We start from the raw sequence: 23,314 nt of genomic DNA on the forward strand, positions 1-23,314 counted from the left end.
CTCAGGAATGAAGGGATGCTTTAATCAGCTCCCCCTTTGAGGTCCCTGTTTTGCTCTGATATTTCTCTGTTTGAAACTCAGATTTCTCTTGTAAAGATACAAGAAAGGTCAGAATTTGTTAGGTTCCTCTTTCATATTCAGAGCTCTGTCCCCCACTGTGAAAAAGAAAAGTGAGAGATTGGGAAGCCATGTTTGGGCGCTGGATTAGAGATTTGCTGGAAGGTTCTGTTGAAACAGAAACAATAAAAGATTCCCTTATCAAATTGTCTGTTTTAAGATCAGTCAGTAGTAACTCCTGAGTTTTGTTGGCTTGGGTTCAGTCGTTCAGTCAGGCAGTCTTTATTGAATTCCCTCAGGTAACTGGACCAGCTCATGTCTAAGATTTCTCCCCACACTAACATTCTCTGATCTAACATTCATCACTCGCAGGTTCCTTCCAGCCCCAGCCTTCTTTGTTTTCAAGTCCCTTTTGGTTTTGACATTCTGTGTTCTATGTTCTGTATTCTAATGTGCTATATTCGCTGGGCCCTTTCAGTCCTAAAGTTCTGTGTGTTAGCTCTCTTCTTATTTTGACATTCGGTGTTCCATATTCTCCAATGCTCTGTTCTCAGGTCCTTTCTAGATCTAACATTCTATGTTTCTGGGTCCCTTCTGGTTTTGACATTCCACATTTTTTGTTCGGTACTCTAACACACTGAATTCGTGGGACTCTTTCAGCTCTGATAACCTATGATTTCAACATAGCTCTAACTAGCTGTGCTGAATATTTACATCAGGCATTGTGAGTGACAGTACTGCAGCTGTACACTATTATAGTAAAACTCCAAAATCAAGAATGAGGACTAAATGCATGCCATTCTTGGAAAATTATCATCGTTTTTAATAATAGGAAATTTGCTGATAAAATTGCATATATGTGGTGCATTTATGTTTTTTGCATTACGCCTATTACTGCCTTTGAACCTGAATAATCCTTCAAGTTCTGTAAAGTAGGAATGTCCAGAAAATAGATATTACATTCTTTGTAACTGTAAAGTACTGGGTAAAGGTAAAATATTATTTTTAAGAAGTTTCCCCTTAGCCCCCATGTAATACTCTCTATCTCTCCAGCGAATTTATTTATTTATTATGTTTTTTTTATTATTTTATTATTATGTTTTTTTAGGCACCTATTGGTGTGTTTAGCTCTATTGTGAGAATGTAGGCTTTATGAAAATAGTGGGTTTTGTTCTATCTGAATCTTGTATCATACCTAGTGATGAGCCTTAGGGCTTTTGTACCTCCAGCCAATAGGAACTTAATGCATATTTGTTGAATTGAAGTAAATCAGCTTCACATTTTACAAATGATGAAACTTTCCAGAGAAAGTGACCTTGCTTAGAGTTGTGTGGTGTAGAGCTGGGTTTTGAATCTAAGTTTTGAGATTTCAAATTCAGGCTGCTTCTGAAGTAATGGTCCTGAAGGGGTGCTAAAACTCCCTAGGTCTGGTAATGACAATGTGTGGTATATAGCCATCACTGAAATAAGGACGCCATTAGGTTGAGAACAGAAATTCCAGCATCGGAACAGTCTCCTAATTTACTGGCCATTGATGGACAAGTCCCCATGACTGCACAGTTTCTTTCCTTCCCATCATACCTGTGGTGTGCTCTGCTCTCTCACAGCATCTCTGCACACTAATGAAACCCATCTGGAATAGATGGGGGAATTTGTAGCATGGATGCTGGTTCTTCCTTCTTCTAGTGCATGTAGCACAAAGCAGCTGAGATGATGCTGATGTCCCAGGATGAGTCTTTGACCTCATTCACACTTATAACTGAGACTCAGAGTTGCATGTGGCAGAGGATAAACATAGGACTGAATAAACTACCTTCCTTCATATAATGAATCACCCTCTGACTTCCTCTGTAGACTGTGCCTTCTCTGCCCCTAGCCTGATGGGTCTTTGTCTTAGTAATTGTCTTAACTGTATACAGGTATAAATTATTTTCTTTATAATAATATCTTTTTATTTTTCAAAATATATGCAAAGGTAGTTTTAACATTCACCCTTTGCAAAACCTTGTGTTCTAAATTTTTTCCCTCCCTTTCCTCCCTTGGACAGCAAGTAATCCAATATAGGTTAAACATGCAATTCTTCTAAACATATTTCCATATTTATCATGTACAGGTATAAATTCACTTCACACAAAAGGAGTTTTTCCTAAAAATTCTGTATAAAATTCTTTATTATCTATAAATTTTATCTTAAATACATAAAGGGGAGCATACCTTTGAATGCTACACAGTATTCCCTCCTGTTTTACAAGTTTTCATTTGATTGATCACAGAGTAGGTTAAAGACAGGTATTTCATCTTATATAAACTGTGTTTCTTCCCAAGTGTAAAGCAAAGTACTCACACATAGTGGGCATTTAATGAGTGTCTACAGACTTGAAATGTCATGTGTATGCCTGCATGGACTTTTTGTGTTTTTTTTCTGTGTATGTATATGTATATACATACATATATTCACACAAAAATATATTTTATAATATATATATTTTATAATATATATAATATATATTATTCATTCTCTCTCTCTCTCTCTTTTCTCTCCCTACACACACATACACACACACACACCCACTATCATAGAATACTAGGAGAAAGACAAAGCATGGGGCTAGTTTGGAGTAGATAAATATAGATATAGACATATATGTATATATATATATGTATTCATATATGGAGGGAGTTTTTTTATTATTTTTATCATTTAACAAATGAATATCCCAGTGGCCAGAAAGGTGAAGATTTGCCCAAATGAATTGTAAAGAAGAAAAGAATGAAGGGAGGGAAGGAGGAAGAAACAGAGGGTTCACCTCTATGTGATTAGTTTTTTAGAAGCTGATTGACATTATCAGCATATTCATATTTTCTACGGGTTGTTCATTTTCTTCTCACTCCTTGCATCTATACCCCACCCTCCAGCTTATTTAAAGAACTGATTTGGTATTCAGCAAAGCTTCATAAACTCTCAGACTGATGAGGGAGAACAAGAATCATATGAAGAACATTGTCCATTGGAAAGATTATCTTTTAATAATTAATTGATGTTCCTTGGAGAAGAAAGAAAAGGATGTAGAATTGTAGACTATTAGTGCAGATAGGATTTTAGAACATAGATTATAAGAGCTGGAAGTAAACTTGGAATTGTAAGTATTTTAATATAGAATGTTTGAAAACAGTTAACACTTTTAAGTGTAGAACCTTGGAGTTTGTCAAGTCCAGTTCTTTCATTCTACAGATAAAAAAAACTGAGGTGAAAAAGATGATTTTTCTCACCTCGCCCAAGATTAGACTGTGACTCCCAGTCTTGGTGTTCATCACTGCATTGCTGCATTCTAGGCTTTACTGATTTTTTCTTTCTCTAGCCAAAAAGAAAAAGTGAATTTCTTTTCCCTGTTTCATTTCAGTTGGAACACCTTACTACATGTCCCCGGAGAGAATTCATGAAAATGGCTATAACTTTAAATCTGATATCTGGTCTTTGGGCTGTTTATTGTATGAGGTAAGAAATTTCAGAGATTTAATATAATGCTGTGAAGAAGAGTATTCAAAGTAAAGGTGTCTGAGTAAAGACACGGGCCACGACTGATTGTTGCTCCCAAAAGTCTTAAGACACAGAGTGTCCAAGCTGTAACTACATGTCAAGAACCAGCTACTTGGCATCAAAAGCTTAGGTTTCTTTTTTTATTATTAATTTTATAATTACACATTTTTGACAGTATATATGCATGAGTAATTTTTTTATAACATTATCCCTTGTATTCATTTTTCCAGATTTTCCCCTCCCTCCCTCTACTCCCTCCCCTAGATGACAGGCAATCCCATACATTTTACATATGTTACAGTATAACCCAGATACAATATATATGTGCAAATCCAATTTTCTTGTTGCACATTAAGTATTGGATTCTGAAGGTGTAAGTAACCTGAGTAAATAGACAATAGTGCTAACAGTTTACATTCACTTCCCAGTGTTCCTTCTCTGGGTGTAGTTGTTTCTGTCCATCATTGATCAGCTGGAAGTGAGTTGGATCTTCTTTATGTTGAAGATATCCACTTCCATCAGAATACATCCTCATGCAGTATTGTTGTTGAAGTGTATAGCGATCTTCTGGTTCTGTTCATTTTACTCAGCATCAGTTCATGCAAGTCTCTCCAAGCCAAAGGCTTAGGTTTCAATCCTGGCTTTGTTCTTTATTACCTCTAAGATTTTGAGTTTTATTTTCCCCATCTATACAGTGAGAGAATTGGACTAGATGCTATTTAAGGTTCTTCCTAACTGGAAGAGCTCTATTCAAAACCATAGAATCTATAGAGTAGTGGAAAGAAGGAAAGAGTATGGGACTATTCAGAAGGTAGTGACCAGGCTGGTTTATCTGAAGTAGAAAAGGTGAATAGTGTGAAATAAGACTAGAGAGGGACCATGAAGGGCTTTGAAAGATAGTTTAAGGGTTTTAGATTTAGCCTAACATGAAAAACACAATGAGTAACATTCCTTTGAATCAAGGCACAGGATAGGAAGATTACTTGCACAGGAACATGGAACCTTTTGCTTTCATAGGCATAAGTAGATACTGAATTTTTTTTTACTAGTTTAATTATATTACTGGAGTTATTCTTTAAGAAGATTAATCAGGCATATTTTAGGATAAGTTGGAAGGGAGAAACTGAAGACTAATGAGGCTGTTGCAAAAGTTTAAATAGAGGTAATAAAGAATGAACAAGAAGATTATCTTTAGGATTAGGAAGATATTGCTAGGTAAGGACTTTAGGTAGACTACTTTAAGGTAGAACTTATAGAACTGGTAAGCTGATTGGATATTTGAGATAAGAGGAGAAGAGTCTAAGATAATTCTGATATTTTGAGCCTGGGTGATTGGTGGTATTAGTATATACATGGAGAGAAAATTAGATGGGTAGAAAATATAAGATTGGGTAATGAATAATGAGCTCAGTTTTGGTCATATTTGAGGTACCTGTGTAGCATCTGGCTTGCCAGGAAGCAATATGAGATATTTGTGTGGAGCTTAGAAGAGAGATCACAAAAAAGATACAGATTTGGGAGACATACAACAAAGGTGATAGTCGAAGATTTAGAAATAAACATGATTTTATTTCTATTCTTTTGCCTTTGATAAAGTTGCAGAGGCAGATCCAAAATTGGAATTAGGACAAAACTTCCAAACAATGAGAGTGGTCCTCAAATGGAATGGACTATCTATTTCTGAATTTCCCAGTAGGAAAGGTCTTCCAATAAAGGCTGAATGGGTGCTTACCCATTATAAAATTGAAAGAGAAGGAGATGTGATGTCCCTTCTAAATCTCAAATTCTGTGAATAGGGCCAGAGATGGAACTTTTACATTTAGGAAGGAGGAAAAGGATCGATCCAGCAAATAAGATACCACCACAATCATAGCTAACATTATATAATACTTGTGGCTTGCTAAGTACTTGATGTAGTTTATTTCATTTGCTCCTCATGACAAGCTGTGAGGTAGGTACCATTATTATTCCCATTTTATAGTTAAGGAAACTGCGGCTAAGAAAGGTTAAATGACACCCTGGCTCCCACAGCTAGCAAGCATCTGAAGACAGGCCTTCCTGACTTCAAATCTAAGACCTTACTGAGGAGAAGAACCAGGAGAAAGCAAGATCCTAGAAACTTGAGGGAGGGAAAAGGGAATAGCAATAAGAAGAGGATATAGAACAGTCTTGAGTGTTGCAGATAGGTCAGAGAAGATGATGAAGAAATGGGGATTGCATTGCATGAAATCCTTGTCAATGCAAGGGGTGGTTACATGATGCTGAGGGCAGTGGGAGTTGTCAAGGGTTGAGGAGGGAGTAAGAAGAAAGAAAGTAAAGCCAAACATGAAAAGGTAAAAGTAGGTCAAGAGGTAGGAGAGCAAAAAAAAATTTTTTTAATGGGGAGGTGAGCACATTTACAGGCAAAAGAGCCTCTGGAATAGAATGGATGGACCTAGAAACTGAAAAAGAAAAAAAAGTAATACTAGTCACATCCTTAAAACCTAAATTTCTCACAGGTACATTGTAATAAGCTTATTATTTTGTTCCATATATCATAAGTTAGGCACCTTAATTGTTCTGTCCCTAATAGCCTTAATTTGAAGCGTGTTAACTTTAACTAATTTTAAATGGGCCTAAGTAATTCTCTGCTTTAATCCTTGATTTCATTCTTATGGATCTGTCTCTCCCTATGAGAATCATAATTCTCTTTTTAATTTTATTTTTAATTCTGAATTTAACAAAACTAAATAAAACCATCCATAGATTATATATAGAACTGCAAATCTCTAATATATAGCTTGCTTTTCCTTTTAAGTATATAATTATTTTTAATATGTAGCTTTCAAAGCTTTCTGGCTTTTCTCCTTTTCTTTCTGGCCTTCTTCTCTTCTACATATTCAAAAAAATGATTCAATGACCTTTTTTTTCCTTTTCCTATTTTTTGGACAATCTTATCTTCCTTCCCAACTGAAAAAGAAAAGCAAAACTATAGTAACAAATTTGCATCCTCAAATAAAAAAATTCTCTTATTGGCTGTGTCCAAAAATTCATGTCCTATTCTTGAACCTCAACTCATCACCATACTTTATTTTGTTGTTGTTGAGTAGTTTCAGTCATATCCAACTCTTCAAAACTTCATTTGGGGTTTTCTTGGCAAAAAGTGGTTCACCATTTTCTTCTCCAGATCACTTTATAGTTGAAGAAACTGAGGGTTAAATGAGTTGGCCAGAATTAGTATGTGTCTGAGTTGATATTTGAACTCAGGTCTTCCTGACTCCAAGCTTGTTACTCTATCTACTGTTCACTTCACTACCCCCATTCTTCATTTTAAAGGAGCATAATGAACAGTCTCTCTATAGTGTTTAACAAAACCAATCATCTTTTCTTCTTGGATACTCTCTTCTTTCTACGTTTTCATAATTCTGTCTCTCGTCTGACAGCTCTTTTTGAGTCTTTTACTAGATCTTTACCCAAGTCTTGCCTGTTAAGCCATGGGTTTCCTCCATGCTCTATGCTGGTCCCCCTTCTCTCTAAACAAAGTGCTTCACTTGGTGAGCTCACAGCTCCCATAGGTTAAATTGTCATTTCTATACAGATAATTCCCAGATCTGTATCTCTAGCCCTACTCTCTTCTGAGCACCAGACTTGTTTTATTGGATGACCCTTAGGATCTCAAATTCACCATATCTGACACAAAAGTCATTTCATTATCTTTCTCCCAGACCCTTTCTTCTTCCTAATTTTTCTATAAAACTGTTGAGGAAATGACTATTCTTCTAGTCATAGGACTCCCAACCTTGATGTTATCCCCTAATCCTCATTCATTTCCCTACACATCCAGTTTGTTGCCAAATCCTTTTGTTTTTTATGCTCACAGCATTTCTCACATTCATCCACTTTTCTGCCCTTACATAGCTGCATGGTTGTGCGGGCCCATAGTCTAAGGCCTGGGCCTGAGGATTCCATAGTGGATTCCAGCTTTCCACCTTTTTCCTTTACTCAGCTCCATCACAGCCCTGTGACGCCATCCTCCAGCTTAGCCGGCCCCTTGCTGTGGCGGGATCCAGGATAAAAAGCTGCATTTGGCCTTTAAAGTCCTTCCCAGCCTGGCCTCTCTGGTCCCACACTGGACCCCTCTCGAGGCCTCCAGCTGCTGAGCCTGCCTACTGTTGCTTACACATCGCTCTCTATCTGGGATGTTCTTTTACCTCCTTTTGTTCAAGACTCCATTCAACTTCTCCCCAACGGAAAAGGCCTGTCTCAGTCCCCTGCCCCACAAATACTGTGCCTTTCTTCTGGGTGTATCCCCACTTACATGGTATGGATCATCTGTGAATGTAGTCATTTGTATGTTGTTTCCCCGTTGGAATGGGAGATTCTCAAGGCAGATATTGTGCCCTGGCACAGGACCAGACATGTAGTAGGTGCTTAATAATAAGTACTTGTTGGCCTGCCATGCACCAGGACTGCTAGGATAAAAACAAAAAAGATCCTGGCATTGAGGAACTTATATTCTCTCAGGGAACCAGTGTATACCTAGGAAAGTATTTGCAAGATGGAGTCAAAATAAAGTCATTTATTGATGGGGAAAGTACTATACTTGGGGGTGGTAGAGGATTGGGGAAAGAGCTATATAAATTGTGTGTGTGTGTGTGTGTGTGTGTGTGTGTGTGAGAGAGAGAGAGAGAGAGAGAGAGAGAGAGAGAGAGAGAGAGAGAGAGAGAGAGAGAGAGAGACAGACAGAGAGGGAGAAGAAGAAAGAAAACAAGAGAAAGAGAATACTAGTTGTAGAGTTCTGTGAAAGGGACTCCTGTAGAAGAAAGCATGAAGTGATGTTGGTCTCAAGCTGACAGACATGGACATCATGAAGCTTTTCAGTCCTATCGGACCTATCAGATTTGGGGAGCTTTCTCCTCACTATGATGAGGCACATTTATGGGTGTGCGGAATCCCTCTGGTTGTATGGACCTGTTACCTCTTGAGGTTTCACCCTTCTCTTGTGGCTTGTGATCTGTAACCCTTCGTTCCTTCTCATCCTGGACAACTGTTCCCCATAAATCCTCCATAGAGAATCCATCACATGTTTGGAGGAGACATAGAATAGAATGGAGTACATGTAGTAAATATATACTTACTTGTATCCATACATGTATATATATATATAATAAAGGCATGCATGCATGTATTACACATATATATGTACTTCAGGATTCTGAAAGTTGGAAGGGATATTAATTATAATTGTTATTCCATTTTCAGGCATATCCAAATTTTCATTATCCCATTTGGGTTTTGTTTTGTTTTGTTTTTTTAGCAGATACTAGAGTGATATGCCATTTCTCCAGCTCATTTTACAGATGAGGAAACTGAGGCAAACAGGGTTAAGTGACTTGCTGAGAGGGTCACAAAGCTGGGAGGTATCTGAGGTCAGAATTGAACTCAAGAAGATGAGGTTTCATGACTTCAGGCCTGAAGCTCTTCCTAATTTGCCACCTAGCTACCCTAATAATAATTATAACTGAATACACACATCTCCATATGTACATGTGTATATAGACATATATATGTTTGTATGTCTGTGTGTGTATGTGTGTATGCACACATATACACACACTAAGTAATCTATGTGTAAAGCACAAATAGAAACATGTTTCTTTGGCCACATATTGACATAAAAAACCCCACAAGTTTACATTATGTTAGATTGTATTTTTAGTCATTTTGTTACAAACTTCTCAGTTACATTTTAATCTGGTTCTGGTCACACTGAGGAGTTTGTGGGCTGTGATTTGGTACTTCTGCTCAGAATATGATCTCATTGGTTCTCGTTTGTCCTTAGAACATACAGCATAGTTTGCCAGCTAGAACAACTCTTTGAAGGCAAAATATGGAATGTTACAACTGTTAGGACCCTTAGAAGTTAAAAAAGCCAAGTCCAAAAACATTTATTATATGTTTACTATGTTGCCAGGCAGTTTGTTAAGTACTAGAGATACAGAGAAAGGCAAAAAACACGGGGCCTGTTCTCAAGGGGTTAACATTCTAACGGCAGAGGAATGTAAGATATATACAGAGAATGCAGGAAGCACCCTGGGATGAGAAGACAGCAGCTGAGTCTGGGGGGAGGTGCAGAAAAGGCGAGGTAGGATAAGGTATAGGTAGGATAAGGATAAGGTCAGGGAAGGTAAAAGGTAGAGGTGAGGAATTTGTTCAGTCCAGAGGTGGAGAACAATTAGTATAAAGGCAGGGGAAGAGGAAAGAGACCATGTTGGAGAAACTGCATGTGGACCATTGACTAGTTTCCAAGAACTTCATTCTTTAGAACAAAATGTTAAAGTATTAGAAGTCACCTAGTTTTCATTTTATAAAAGGAGAGAGCTGAGACATGGAAGTGTCTTGCTCAAAACAGCTAAGATTTGGGCCCAAGACTTCTCATTCCAACCTGTTTTCCTGCTGCCATACCCCCAAGTCTGAGGGCTTCTTCCCCCTTGAATATCTCTGAGCGGCTCTGGCCTCCGCAGTGGCCCTGGCCACTCGGCCTCTGTGGGCTTCGTGCTATTTGGATTGATGAGTTGCCATCAATGCTGGGCTCTTTGTCCTTCTCGGCACATGTGACTCCCATTTGTCACCCTCCTTCTGAAAGTGAAGGAGCATTGGATTTTCACCCAGCCAGCTCTTCCATTCCAATCTTCAGCTGAGGTAACTAAATGTTTGCTTAACAAGGTAATGTCCCATCGTTAGTGTATTACCAGTCATGAGTCCCTCAGTTCGATAGGGGCTGATTTATTTGTTTGGAGTATGGGAGGGAGGAAGGGCCTGCTGCAGTGGTTTGCAGCTAGGAAGGGAACTATTGGTGCTGGGAAGTCAATGGAATAGATCAATACAATCCTGCCAGCGGGATTAAGCAGCCTCTGGGAATATCCAGGAGCTGAACGGCCCTTTGTCTTCTTCAAAAGGGAACTTAACACAGCCCCAAATGGGAACAAGCTCTGTCCAGGGGCCTTGAGCTGCCTGTGGCATAAAATGAGGAAAATGGGATCGTTTCATGAAATAGAGAGTACGGGCCTCAGAATAAGCAGGACCTGTGTTTGATTCCTAGCTCCCAGTGACATTGTAGAAATTTGAGTCAGAAAGCTTGACTCGTTCCTAATTCTTGATGCTACTTAAGTGACTGTAAGCTAATCACTTCATCTGTGTAGTTTTCTGTTTTCTTGGCTGTAAAAGGAGGTGTTTGCACCTGTTTGTTCCCTAAATCTTCATTTTATAAAACTTTGACTTGCCAGCTGTGTGATTATGGATCATTTCATCCCTATCCATGTCCCAGTGGCTTCACAGGGTTGTGGCAAAAGTGTTTGGTAAAGCCTCTGGAAATGAGAGCCGCTCTTCTGATCTGCTCCTCTGCCCCCACCGTGTTTCCTCCATGCCTGTAAATCTGTTTGGGACAGAGAAGAATCTGGGTGTTTCTCCCATATTCAGTCTCCACTCCCCCCTCCCTTCAGCCTGGAGAAATGTAGTCATTTCTTACATTTCAGGAAGGACATTAACAAACTTGCTGGGGAAGAGGCTTAACGCCATTAAAGTGCAGTGAACATAGGAAGAAACTGAAGATGTTTAGCCAAGAGAAGGTTATCTTCTTTTTAATATCAGATATCTAAATACTTAAAGGAGAATCAGTTACCCATGAGCAGAATAGGCCATCATAGAAGGTAATGGGGTCCACACTGAAGACAGATGAGAACAAGAACAACGGCATTTATTTAGTGCTTGCTAGTGCCCAGCACTGTGCCGAGCACTTTTCAAATATCTCCTTTGTTTTAAAGTTGAGGAAATTGAGGCAGAAATTGAGTGACTTGTCGGTGTGCCCGTGGCTTATAAGCAACCAAGACTTTGACCTAGCTCCTCCTAACTCTGGGCTCCCAGCTCTGTCCATGTGGCACAAATCTCCTCTGACATCCTGCAGAACAGCAGGGTAACAAGAGTGCTGGGCCCGAAGTTCAGAGATGGAGGTCCAAGACGCAGGATGTCAAAACCTCAGTGGAACAGTCTTGGAAATAATCTAAAAAAAACTCTCACGGTATCCTCAAGAAGTGACCATTCATCTTTAAAGACCGTTATTCTAGTTGAATTCTAGTTGAATGATTAACTGAGTCATCTGACTCAATTTATATAAATTTTATATAAGTTAGGTGGCTGAGTAGAGGGAGATCTGGAATCAGGAAGACCTGAGTTTGAATTCTTCCAAAGATATGTGCTAGCAATGTGACCCTGGGCAAGTCATTTAACTTGTATTTGCCTCAGTTTCCCAATCTAAAAAATGGATATGACAACAGCCCCTAATACCCTCAGTATTATTGTGAGGATAATATTTTTAAAGCGGATAGTACTGTGTCTGGCATATAGTAAACACTATATAAATGTTAGCCATATATAAATATCATCACTTCTCTATTCCTGTAATTTATGACCTTCTTAATGCAGCCCAGTATCATATTAGCTTTCCTAACTAACACTGCTGAACTTATATTGAACTTGTAGTCTACTAAAACTTCCATATATTTTTCAAAACAGTTCTAATCATAATCCTTCCCATCTTGTCTACCTTTGTAAAGCTGATTTCTTTGGTATCCGATTGTAAAATTTGACTCTTATCCCTATTGAATTTCATCTTATCAAGTCCAGCTCAGCTCTAGTCTATCCGGATCCTTTTGGATACTGAATTGTGCTAGCTATTCCTTCTGGTCTTTCCTTCATTTACAAGTCTGATGAGCATACACTATCTATGTTTTTATCCACATTATTGATAAAAATTTTAAATAGAATAAGACCAGAAACAGATCCCTAGGTCACTCCACTGGAGACTTCTACCATGTTAACATGGAACTATTAATAACCACTCTGAAGTCCAGGCATACAACTGGTTCTGAATCCATCTGATTATATCATCCAAACTATATCTTCCCAAATTCTCCACAAGGACAGAAGGAGATACTTTACCAAGACTTGCTGAAATCCAGATAAATTATATCCAGAGTATCCTCCTCATCTGTGAGTTTAGGAATATTGTTTTAAAAAAAGGAAATTTTCCCTTTGTTTCAGTAACTTTATAACTATACCTTTCTTCTTTTTCCATTAATACTAATGTGTTATATTCTTTTTTAAATAGTGTTTTATTTTTTCCAATTATATGTGGAGACTATTTTAACATTCATTTTTAAAATAAAATTTTGAGTTCCAAATTTTTTCCTTCTCCCTTAGATGATAACTTGATATATTAATATAGTATATTTAGGGTCCTTCTAATTGTAACATGTTCTCCATCCTATATTCCAACAGCTGGCCTCAGACAATTTATGTTTGCTTCAGTCTCAGATGTAAAACGGGGATAATAGTAGTGTCTTCCTCTCAGAGTCATTGTGAAGGTCAAATGAGACAATATTTGTGAAGCATTTTGAATATAGTAAGCTCAGTGTAAATGTCAGCTATTGTTGGATTGGATTCCCTCTAGAGTAATTTTGAATTCTGGGATTTTGTGATAGTCAACATTTATTAAGTGTCTCCTCCATCTAGGCACTGTGCTAAGCACTGAGAATAGAAATAAAAAGAAAAATATCTCCTGCCCTCAAGGAGCTCATAATCCAACTGGGGAAGACAGTACACAAAAGGAAGCTGAAAGGGGACAGGGTTGAGGGAAAGGGCACCAGAAGATCCCCAGCATAGGGACATGATGTTTTGTGGCCTTAAAACCAAGCAGAGAAGCTGGTGGTGTGAGCTAGAAAATTCTGAGTTCTCTACAAAGTGAGACTTTGGGGAGGAATTTTTGCTCTGTTGATTCCCAACAATGACAATATAATAGGCATGGTGCTGTGCTGGCGTTTTCAGGGCATATATTGTACCCCATGGACCCTCAGATCCATAAGAGAGCATTGTGTCCATCCCTTGTTTTAAAGGGAAGCCTGGAAGCCAAAGAGGCAAACCCAAGGAGGAGAGCCTAGGTCTCCATGGCATTTGCCACCATCTGTGCCCCTTTCCCTCTGAGTCTCTGTCCACCCCCCTCCCTCCATCAGGGTACTCATAAAGTGCCACTTGTGGCCACTCATAAAGTCATACATTTCAAGAGCTGGGGCAGGGGAAAGAGTGTGTGTGTGTGTGTGTGTGTGTGTGTGTGTGTGTGTGTGTGTGTGATGGGCAGGGACCTATGGGGAATTAAAGACAACTAGGGTTAAGGAGACCCATCTTCCTATGTTCAATTTCGACCCTGGCCGTTTCCCAGCTGTGTGACCCTGGGCAAGTCACTTAACCCAGTCTGCCTCATCTGTAAAATGACTTGGACAAGGAAAATGGCAAACTACTCCTATATCTTTGCCAAGAAAATGCTCAATGAGTTCATAAAATGATTGAACAACAGGGGGGAGGGAGGAGAATTAAAACCATATGGCTTTAGAACAATGTCAGTTAGATCTGCAATGTCAGAGATGAGAGGGAACTTATAAACTAGAATGTCAAAATGTAAAACATTTGCAGGTCTTTAGAAAAGCTGGACCAATCTCTTCCTTTTAAAGATGAGGTAACTAAGGGCCCAAAGAGAAGGCGAGGGATTTGGCTAGTGTGGACAGGAAGCCTGGGATCTTTGCTGTTGCATTGCCCGAGCTGACCCTGATGGAAGTGGGTCAGGGGAAGGAATCTCAGGATGTGAGGCAAAAGGATAGGAAATGTGTCTTTGTCTGGCTTGGATGATAAGAAGGTGATATATATATATATATATATATATATATATATATATATATATATACATTTTTTTTTTGAAGGGGAGAAGTGAGTGAGGATAAATCCCCGCAGGGGACTTGTGTAAGTGGGGCAGGAAGAGAGCGGGAATGGAGCAGGAGAGGAGGAGGCAGACCTTTGTCCCCAATTTGGATATGAACAGCCTGAACCCAAGCCATAGAGGACTCCAGGGTCCTGATTGAGTAAGTCCTACACACGCCAGCCCCACTTGGAATCGGTGGGCAGCTTTCTCAGCTCCGGAGGCTCCGGGCTAAACCGAGGAGCCTGGCACTTACTGGAGGAACCTGTGCTTTATTTTCATTATCCTTGGCACCCCGTAGAGGCTCCCAGCGGGCAGCCAGGGCTCCTCAGAATTTATTTATTTACACGGAAGCTCATCTCCGAGATCAGTGCTGCTGGATCTGGGCCTTTAGCGCTGGCATCCCAGTGAGGGGTCTGCTTGCGGCATACATCCAGCGGTGCCCTCCAGAATTAGTGCTCGAACTCCGCACAGCAGCCACTGAGTCTGTGCCCGTGATTAAGACCAAACAAGGGAAACAGGGAAAAATATCCAACAACTCTGGGTTTGCCAGCCCTGTATATTTTAGTAGCTCAGCATTGTCTTAAAAACCATAGGAATGTTTGTTGAATTGGGGAAGCTCTCAAGCCTCCAGATTACTATGAGGAACTTTTCTAACCTCAAACTTTTGGTGTCAGTTTGGTGAGCCATTTATTAAGCACCTACTGTGTGCAAGGCAAATCAGCTTAGTGAATAGCAACTCATATTTCTATAGAGCTTTTGGTGAGGGATTCCCAAGCTGGGGAACATGAACCCCTATGGGGGTGGGGATGAGAAACTTGTCAGAGGGATAGGGGGAATAGTTAGTAAAAAAACTATCTTATTGGTATAACTGAATCTAATTAATTTTAGTTCTTATTTGTAAATGTATGATAAAATTTAGAATTTATTTTTCATATTGAATAGAGAATACAGGGATAGTTACTAAAAGCCCAAAGCTATGGGGAGCTAAAAAAGTTTGAGAGCTCCCATTTCCTCATATTGCCAGGGAGCCACTGAGCTCAGAAAAAGCAGGTGAGTGCTGCACCGGCTCTCCAAGTAAGAAAGAACTCCAAGTTCTGCCAGCCGGAGCCTGAGCTCACACCTTCTCCTTCCCGCCCAGCGCAGCCAAGTTAGCGTGATGTCCGTGCCGTGAGTGCCAAGTGCCCCGCTGCAGCCTCGCTGACTCCTCGAGGGGCCCTCCAGGCCTTTCAGGCACTTGTCTGCAAGAAGGGTGGAGATAAAGACCCAGATAAAGCTGCTTGGCAAGGAGGTTTGGGGGCTCAGGAGGAAGAAAACAAACGTGGCCGGATTCTGACATGGAGCGACGGGGAGCATGAGTGCACATCACAGCCTAACAGAGTAAGGCAGAACTCGTGTCAAGCACTACTCGAGGCTTTGTCATCTGTACGATGGGGAGAGAGCTGCTCATCACTCAGAGTTGTTGTGAGGAAGGTTCTTTGCAAACTGTAAAATAACACTTGAAAATAATGCTTTAGGCATTGCAGGGCACTTTCTTCACAGCTGTGCTGTGGGAAACATTGTATTTTTATCCTCATGTTACAGAGGAGGAAACTGAGGCTCCAAGAGGTTAACTTGCCTGGTTAACTAAGTGGCCAAACCAAGTTCCAAATCTGGGTGTCTCTCAGCTCCCTAGTCAGCCCCACTGGGGATTTGCGCTTGCCGGGTCACAGCCGTGCGCAGTGAAGTCACTCCTGACGCTTTTGTTGAAGCTTTACCAGGGCTTCCTCCTCTGAACAGTAATGACTGGCACAGAAGAATTCAGCTTAATCCTTTTTCTTTCTTGCTCAGTGACGTATTCAAATGACATAGATTGACTCCTCTGGTCTCCCAGCTGCTCTCTGCCAGGGCAACAGATGTACTTTTGTAACCATCCAATTAACCCATGTCCCTTTGGTTACCATTTTGATTATTTGAATTGTATCCCCCGAGTGTTGCCACTTTGCAGAGTGCCAGAAGCCCTTCTATTGTGTCTGACTCCCGTCCTCACACACACACATGTCCTGTCACTTCAACAGCAACAGAAGTCTCACAAATATTTGTGAAGCACCTAGTGTGCGCAAGGCACCCGAAGGGCCAACCCAGTTCCTGCCCTCAGGGAGCATCTCCCCTGGTGACTGCAGAAGAGGAACTGATAGAAATGAGAACGTTATTTAAGGGTATAACAAAGTTCATACGGTATCCTAAGAGTTCTGAGCAGGAAGGCCAGGGAAGATATGAGCAAAGGCCTGGAGACAGCAGGGGGCAGTTGGCAATACCAGTGGCCATGGGGCAAGTGACTAGAATCCTGGCTGCCAGCGGGCTTCCTCGCAGGGGACACAGCTGGTGCATGCGCTCTGCCACCCTTGTGTCCTTCAACAATTGCTGGGACATCTCATCTCGGATCCATACCGTGCAAGGGGACACAGGAAAGGGGTTGATAACTATTTAAAAAAACAACCACAGACAAAAAAATCACTGCTCTGCTGGAAACTTGCTGTGTGTTTCTGCAACAAGACGGTGTTCTTTGGACAGTCTCCCTGGTGCATGATAATGAGCGAGGGTCTAACAATTATCAAATGGTCCCCTTATTAAAACCAGAGCGTCGCACATCTCCCTCAGCCGAGGCTAATGTGAAGAGCTTGGTGATTTGATGCAGCTTGCAAAAAAATGGTTTAAAAACGGGCCCTGTGAGCAGAGGAGGTATCGGGCACAATTAGCCCACGGTGCTTCATTAGGATGAGGCATTGCCCCATTGTTTGGCACTGGAGGTAACAGTGAGTGAGAGTGACAAGAAACACTTGAATCCCATTACGGATTAATAAGCAGATGGGGCACAGCCCGGGCCGCATGCTGGGCCGGCGTGCCGCTCGCTTTGCCGAGCCTCTCCACAGCTCCCCGCTCGCCTTTGAAGACAGGCCTGATTAGTGCTCTTCGTGCCTTAGTATGTAAATGGTGGGCCAGCTCGCCCGCTTCCTGGGCAACAGCTGTAACGAGCCGGGGTCTGGCCGCGTCCTGCAGGACGATCCTAGAGGGCCTGACTTTTCCAGGATGGCAGGCCTGGAGGCCCAGCACAAAGCGACGGTCTCTAACTGGGACGTTTCACATCGCTGGAGAACGACCTTAAAATATGCAGTTGTCTGAACTAGAAAGTTATCCAAGCGGGCCAGTGGTAGGGTAGACACCCATCCCAAGAAGGTCCATTAAAACCAGAATATTTGTGGTGGAGCTTGTGTGGGGGGGAACAAACTCTGGTTCGTGTTTGTAACGGACCGTTGCTGCATGCGAAACAGGAGGACCCGGGAGCGGGAGGTAACCTGAAGGGAGCAGAGCCATCAGGCGAGCGCAGCAGGGCTGGGAGCAGCACCGACAAGGTCACCGGGCCTAGATGGTGAAATCAGGAAGGCGCAGAGGGACGTGGGCCATATTCGGCTGGTGCGTTGGTTAGTTTTGCTGTGTGATTTTTTCTCCCTCTTTGCTATAAGGGATGTTTATTTCAGAAGAAGAGAGAGGGAAATATGCACACATGTGTGGCTATGCATCATAGGTGAGCATTCGTCAACACCAGTGTATGTATATATGTGAAAATGTGGGTGATGACAAAACCAAAAACCGGGAGGGGGTGAAAAACTGAAAAGTCCATTATTCATGAATAAATTGAGGCACTTAAATCTATATGTAAATGTGCTCTTTTTGTTATTTTGAAGTTTACACAATGTTTTCCTTACCCCAATCCTGTGAAGTAGGTAGCATGAGTATCCCTGTTTTACAGATGAGAAAACTGGGGCCAGAAGCAGCAATCTTCTGCCATTAGTTCCTAACAGAAAGGATCTGTGCTTTCTTCTGGAAAGATTAGAAGACCTGGGTTCAAGTCTCAGCCCTGCCATTATTGTCCTTCTCTAGCCTCAGTTTCCTCATCTGTCAATGGTAATAATATTTGCACGTTTTCCTTCAGAGGGCAGTTGTAGTGAAAATACTTTGTAAGCTAAGAGTTGTAATATTGAATGTGAATTGCTGCTGCTGCTGCTGTTATCCTTCTCAAGGGGATGGATGTGCATTCAGACTTTGCTCATGGCACCAGGCAGGATACAAAGCTGAGAGCTCCCTGTGTAATTTGGATTATCTACTTGTACCTCAGCCCTTCCTCACTGTTGTGCTCTCTTGTGACCCTCTTCTTGGGGAGCCAGGGGACAATCCTAGCTTCCCCCAAGTAAGTGGTGCTAATTCTTCCAGCCAGGGAGCAAATGACCCTTTCTCTGGCCCCATGCAATCACAGACCACAGGACTCCCACTGTGATAATTTCTATGATGGATGGATACTTATTCTTCTTTTCCTGAGTCTACTTTTATAAATCTGGGTGTTTCTGGATCTTGCTGAAGTAACGTCCTCTCCTCCCATCCAGGTGCTTACTTTCTCCCCCCAGTGATCTAAGGAAGTCAGATGTCTCAGTGGGATTTCACAGAACTGAATGGGTGGTTTTTTAATAAAGTGTAACTAGGAAGTTTTTCCGTTCTTCTATTCTTTTGTGAAAACCAGAAAAACCAATCGGAACCATTTCTCTTACCAGGCGGCCTCACAGGAAGGGAGGATGGCAGATGGGGAGAAATAACAGCAATTGATAATTTTCCACTAAATCTTCTTGGTACCTCCTCCTGACATGAGGATGACCCAGGATTCTTGCACATCCCACTAGTGGAGCAAAAGCTCTGGCAAGCCCTCTCATGCTTGAAAGGTTTTGACCTTGTGCCAGATGACAGAGCCATGACTGTTGTCTGTGAACCAGCTTAGCTAAGTATGGAGGAGATTGTCACCGGGTTGGCCACCAGATAATAAATGTGTTTTGGCCCAGCACTAAAAACAAAACAAAACAAAAAAACCTTCTACTAAGCAATAGAGTTTCTGATATGTGTTGGTGAAAAGCATTACTTTTATCAATGAGATTATAGATTGTTAGAGTACTGAATAACAATTTCTGTATCACTTTAAAGTTTACAAGCACTTTAATCACAAAGCTAGAAGGCGGATGGTTATAAATATTTTAATCTCCATTTTACAGATGAGGAAATATGAGATTCAAGAGTTTATGTGATTTGTCCAGGAAAGGGGATGGGGCAGTGTCCTCTTGAGAGAGGTCCTAGTTGGTGGCCAAAATATCAGACACTTGTCAGAATCAAGAAACAGCTTTGTGCAACTGCTAGACTGAAAATTCATTTTGTGTTTCCTCCTTATAGATGGCAGCTCTTCAAAGTCCCTTCTATGGAGATAAAATGAATCTTTTTTCTCTTTGTCAGAAGATAGAGCAATGTGACTATCCTCCTCTTCCAGGAGAACATTACTCTGAGAAGGTGAGTTAAATAAATCTGCCACTAGCCAGAGTCACCAACATATCTTTGTCAGGAGTTTTAGGGACCAGGCCGGATACTGATTTCATGGCCACAACTAGCAATGGCACAACTACCTTCCAATGAAAAAGACAGTTAATCCTGTCCATCCTGGCCCCAAATAATTTCCCAAAGACAGTTTGCAGAGAACCGCATTGTTACACCTAGAAGGAACTTCAGGAGATCTCATTCAGCATCATTTTGAGAAGAAACTTAAACTCAGGGTGATGGAGACACTGGGGCTTCCAGGTTTGATACCTTTGACGTCGAGCCCAGGGTCTTTTTTCCTCGCATGCTGCTGCTGCTGCTTCCCTTTGAAGGTGTGGACTTTGCTAGAAGTGTCCCTGTAGGCTGGCCCACTTGGTAACAGCAAATACTTGAGGATGTACCTGCGGGCAGCCAGAATTAGTGTGAGCTGACAGATGTGTTTCCTGTCTGCACAATTACTGTCTGCGTGCCTCCCTCTGGCTATGCTAAAGAGTGTGTGTAGTGCACGGCTGCAGTCCAGGGTGAACAGAACGCTTTCCAAGACTGGTCCCAGAGAAGGGCTCCAGATGGTGTTAGACACCATTAACAGAACACTGGAGAAGGCAAGAGACCTCTTACTCTCTCGGCCTGCTGTTTGCTGTTCCTAGCAACCAGGTTTCTTCCCCCCTTCTTTTTAGAAATCGAATTAGTAGAACAGAATCCCCTTTGTCTTTAGCTTCATGGTCTTTATCATCAGAAGCAGATGATCGCCCCCATTCTGAGGAGACTAGGCCTTCCCTTCCATTAGCTCTACTCAGAGTGCTTTAGGATGGCCAGGTAAAGGAGGGTCTATAGGCTGCCATGATTGAGAGCTTTGTTTAATAGCAACTTAAACTGCTTCGAAGGCAAGTCCCTTCCCAAAGAGGGGATCATCCTTGCTAGAGAAGGAAGCGTGTTCTGTGACAGCCACTCCACCAAGCCTGGGGCCCAAAGGTGCACCATGACATGCGCTTTTCTTTTTCCCACTAACTCCCCCAGGGAGCAGACAACAACTAACTCTCCATACTCGGTTTTGGAACCTGAGTACTAGTGGGAAAGATTTTTATGTTCTACTGTTTTGAATTCTTGGAGGCTATTTTTGTTATCAAGTTCATTGTCATCATTTATGCACTGGGATGAACATGGTAGGTTTTTTGAATGTTTTAGTTCAGTATTTCCCAAAATAATGTTGTCCTAGAACACTTTGGGGTTGGAAATACATGACCCATCACTTCTAATTAAGGAAATCTGGAAAATCACCAATAAGTTATACCTTGTATATATCTGGATATGTATTTATGTACATGTATCCTACCCAAAAATTAGCCCAATTTTATATTGAAAACCTGTTGTGTGCTAAATATTAAGATTCAAAATTTCCTATTTGCCTCATAGAATTAGTATCTCCTTCCTGGAGGTCTCTTTAAGTACAGGCTGGATGATCACTTGACAGACTAGTATGGTGGGGATTACTTTCAGACATGAATTGGATTAGATAGCTTCCAAAGTCCCCTTTCCAACTCTAAAATCTGTGACCCTATGAGCAAAATGTGTATAGTGTGAGGTTCTTTGACTCAGAGGTGAAATCCATTTAGCTTATTCTTCTCATTTTAAAAATCAGAAAAGAGCTCAAAATGTTTCGGTACTGTGCCTACGGTCATATAAATGTTAGACAATAAAGTCTGCTTCATTAATGATCATTGATGACCTTAAATCATGTTGCTTTGTTAATTTTTTTGAGGAGAAAATACCACTGGCATTGCTCTTTTCTTAGCAAGACCCTATTTACGTTGGGAAGGTTAATTTGGAATTTGAAAACATAGGTTTGAATTTACTTTTTAAAACTTGTCCAGCAATCAGATCCTGAATAGAACAGTAGAATGTACTTTGCATCACACCAACCTGTCTCTGCCATTACAGACTAAAACATAGAAGTTTTAGTCCTCCAAGCCAAAATGTTTGATAGCTAAATAGTTGATGTTATCACTATTTTGGTTGGGAATCTTGCTGTGGCTATCTGTGATGAGATTCTTACCTGCAAGAAGTACATTTATTTGTCATTTTCCAGAAGGGGAAGACAATATGTAACTAACTGTAGTTTCCTGGTTCCGAGGAACTAGAAAATACAAACTCACTAACACCACTGGTATGCCTAAGTGAAAGGCATTGGGCTATGTTGATAAACTTGATGCCAGTTTTTCCTTTTGGCTATTCAAATTTGCCAAGCCCCAAAGTAGATGGTGCCAGTTTCTACAATTAGATTTACACTCATAGTAGAAGGTTTTAGAAAATTTTAGAACTAAACCTGGGACTGACTTGGGAGAATGTCAGACCTGAAAAGGAGATTTGATCACAGGATGTGGTGTCCAACTCCAGTAAAAATAGGAACCAACAAACAGGATCCCTGAAGACCACACATTGGCTTAGTTTAACAATATGATGCCCACATTTTATTGTTTTTATTCTGTTAAACATTTCCCAATTACATTTTCATCTGGTTTGGGCCATACTCAGGAGTGTTGTTGGGAGATGCAAGATTGACATACCTGATCTAGTCCAAACCTTTTAATTTATAGGGAATGAGAATGGGGCAGAGGAGAGAAGCCAACGGCTATTATTGACTGTTAGAGCTAGAATCCATTTGAAAATGTCTTTCTGTCGATCTTTACTTGTAGCTAGCTAAGCTTCCAAAATTTATACTCCTGGTCAAGTACCTGAAACTTCTCAAGATGCCATATTTGATGGTCAGCTATTATGTTTGGCCTCAGAGAGCAGAATTAGGAACAATGGATGGAAGTTCAATTTGGGCTGGATGTTAGGGAAAAAACACAAAACTCTTTCCCATTAGAATTGTCAAAAAATGAATTGAGCTGCCTCAAGAGCTGTTGCCAGAGGTATCTCCTTCCTGGAGGTCTCTTTAAGTAGAGGCTGGATGATCACTTGATGGGCTAGTATGGTAGGGATTACTTTCAAGCATGAATTGGATTAGATAGCTTCCAAAGTCCCTTTTCCAATTCTAAAATCTTGACCCTAAGAGCAAAATTGTGTAGTGTGAGATTTATTTCCATCCTCCCTCTTCCTGTATTGTTCTCCCGAGCCTGGTTCAGTAGCTCAAGTACATTCATGGGACAGTTTGTAAAATGCTGGTGTACATCCCCTCTGGCATCCCCAAAACCATGGGTGCTAGGCAGTAGCTAGATATTAAAATAAATAGTGGAGGGATGATGCAATTTAAGTGTGTGCTTTATAAGGTCATTATTTTAATTACTATTAAAATAATTGGCACTGTGGCAATCAGAAGAATGTGAGAAGATCAGAGGCTCAAGGCTGTTCCTTCCCCAGCCTTGGAGGTATGAGCAGCTTTTAGTCTGTGTAATTAAAAGCTCCCGTCTTTCATGTGCACAATAAAGGGGGCTGGGAAGTGGGCAATCTGACTGTAACCCTTTTGCATTTTAATGCATTTGTGATGATCAATAAGCCCTATCCTTGAGTTGTGTCCTCTGATTTTAGCATCTTCGTGATTGTCATTT

At 41.0% G+C, this 23,314-nt stretch overlaps 1 protein-coding gene across 5 annotated transcripts in view; it reads left to right on the forward strand.

Moving 5' to 3' along the window:
* Positions 1-23,314, forward strand: part of NEK6 (NIMA related kinase 6) — a 166,796-nt gene that overhangs the window by 141,239 nt on the left and 2,243 nt on the right. For all 5 annotated transcript variants that reach the window (XM_074293056.1, XM_074293057.1, XM_074293054.1 and 2 more), the window contains 2 exons: positions 3,459-3,553; positions 19,629-19,742. In XM_074293056.1, the coding sequence (XP_074149157.1) occupies positions 3,459-3,553; positions 19,629-19,742 (209 nt within the window). The remainder of the gene's footprint in view (positions 1-3,458; positions 3,554-19,628; positions 19,743-23,314) is intronic.

The sequence above is a fragment of the Sminthopsis crassicaudata genome, chromosome 2 (assembly GCF_048593235.1).
Source record: "Sminthopsis crassicaudata isolate SCR6 chromosome 2, ASM4859323v1, whole genome shotgun sequence".
In the NCBI taxonomy this organism is placed as follows: Eukaryota; Metazoa; Chordata; class Mammalia; order Dasyuromorphia; family Dasyuridae; genus Sminthopsis; species Sminthopsis crassicaudata.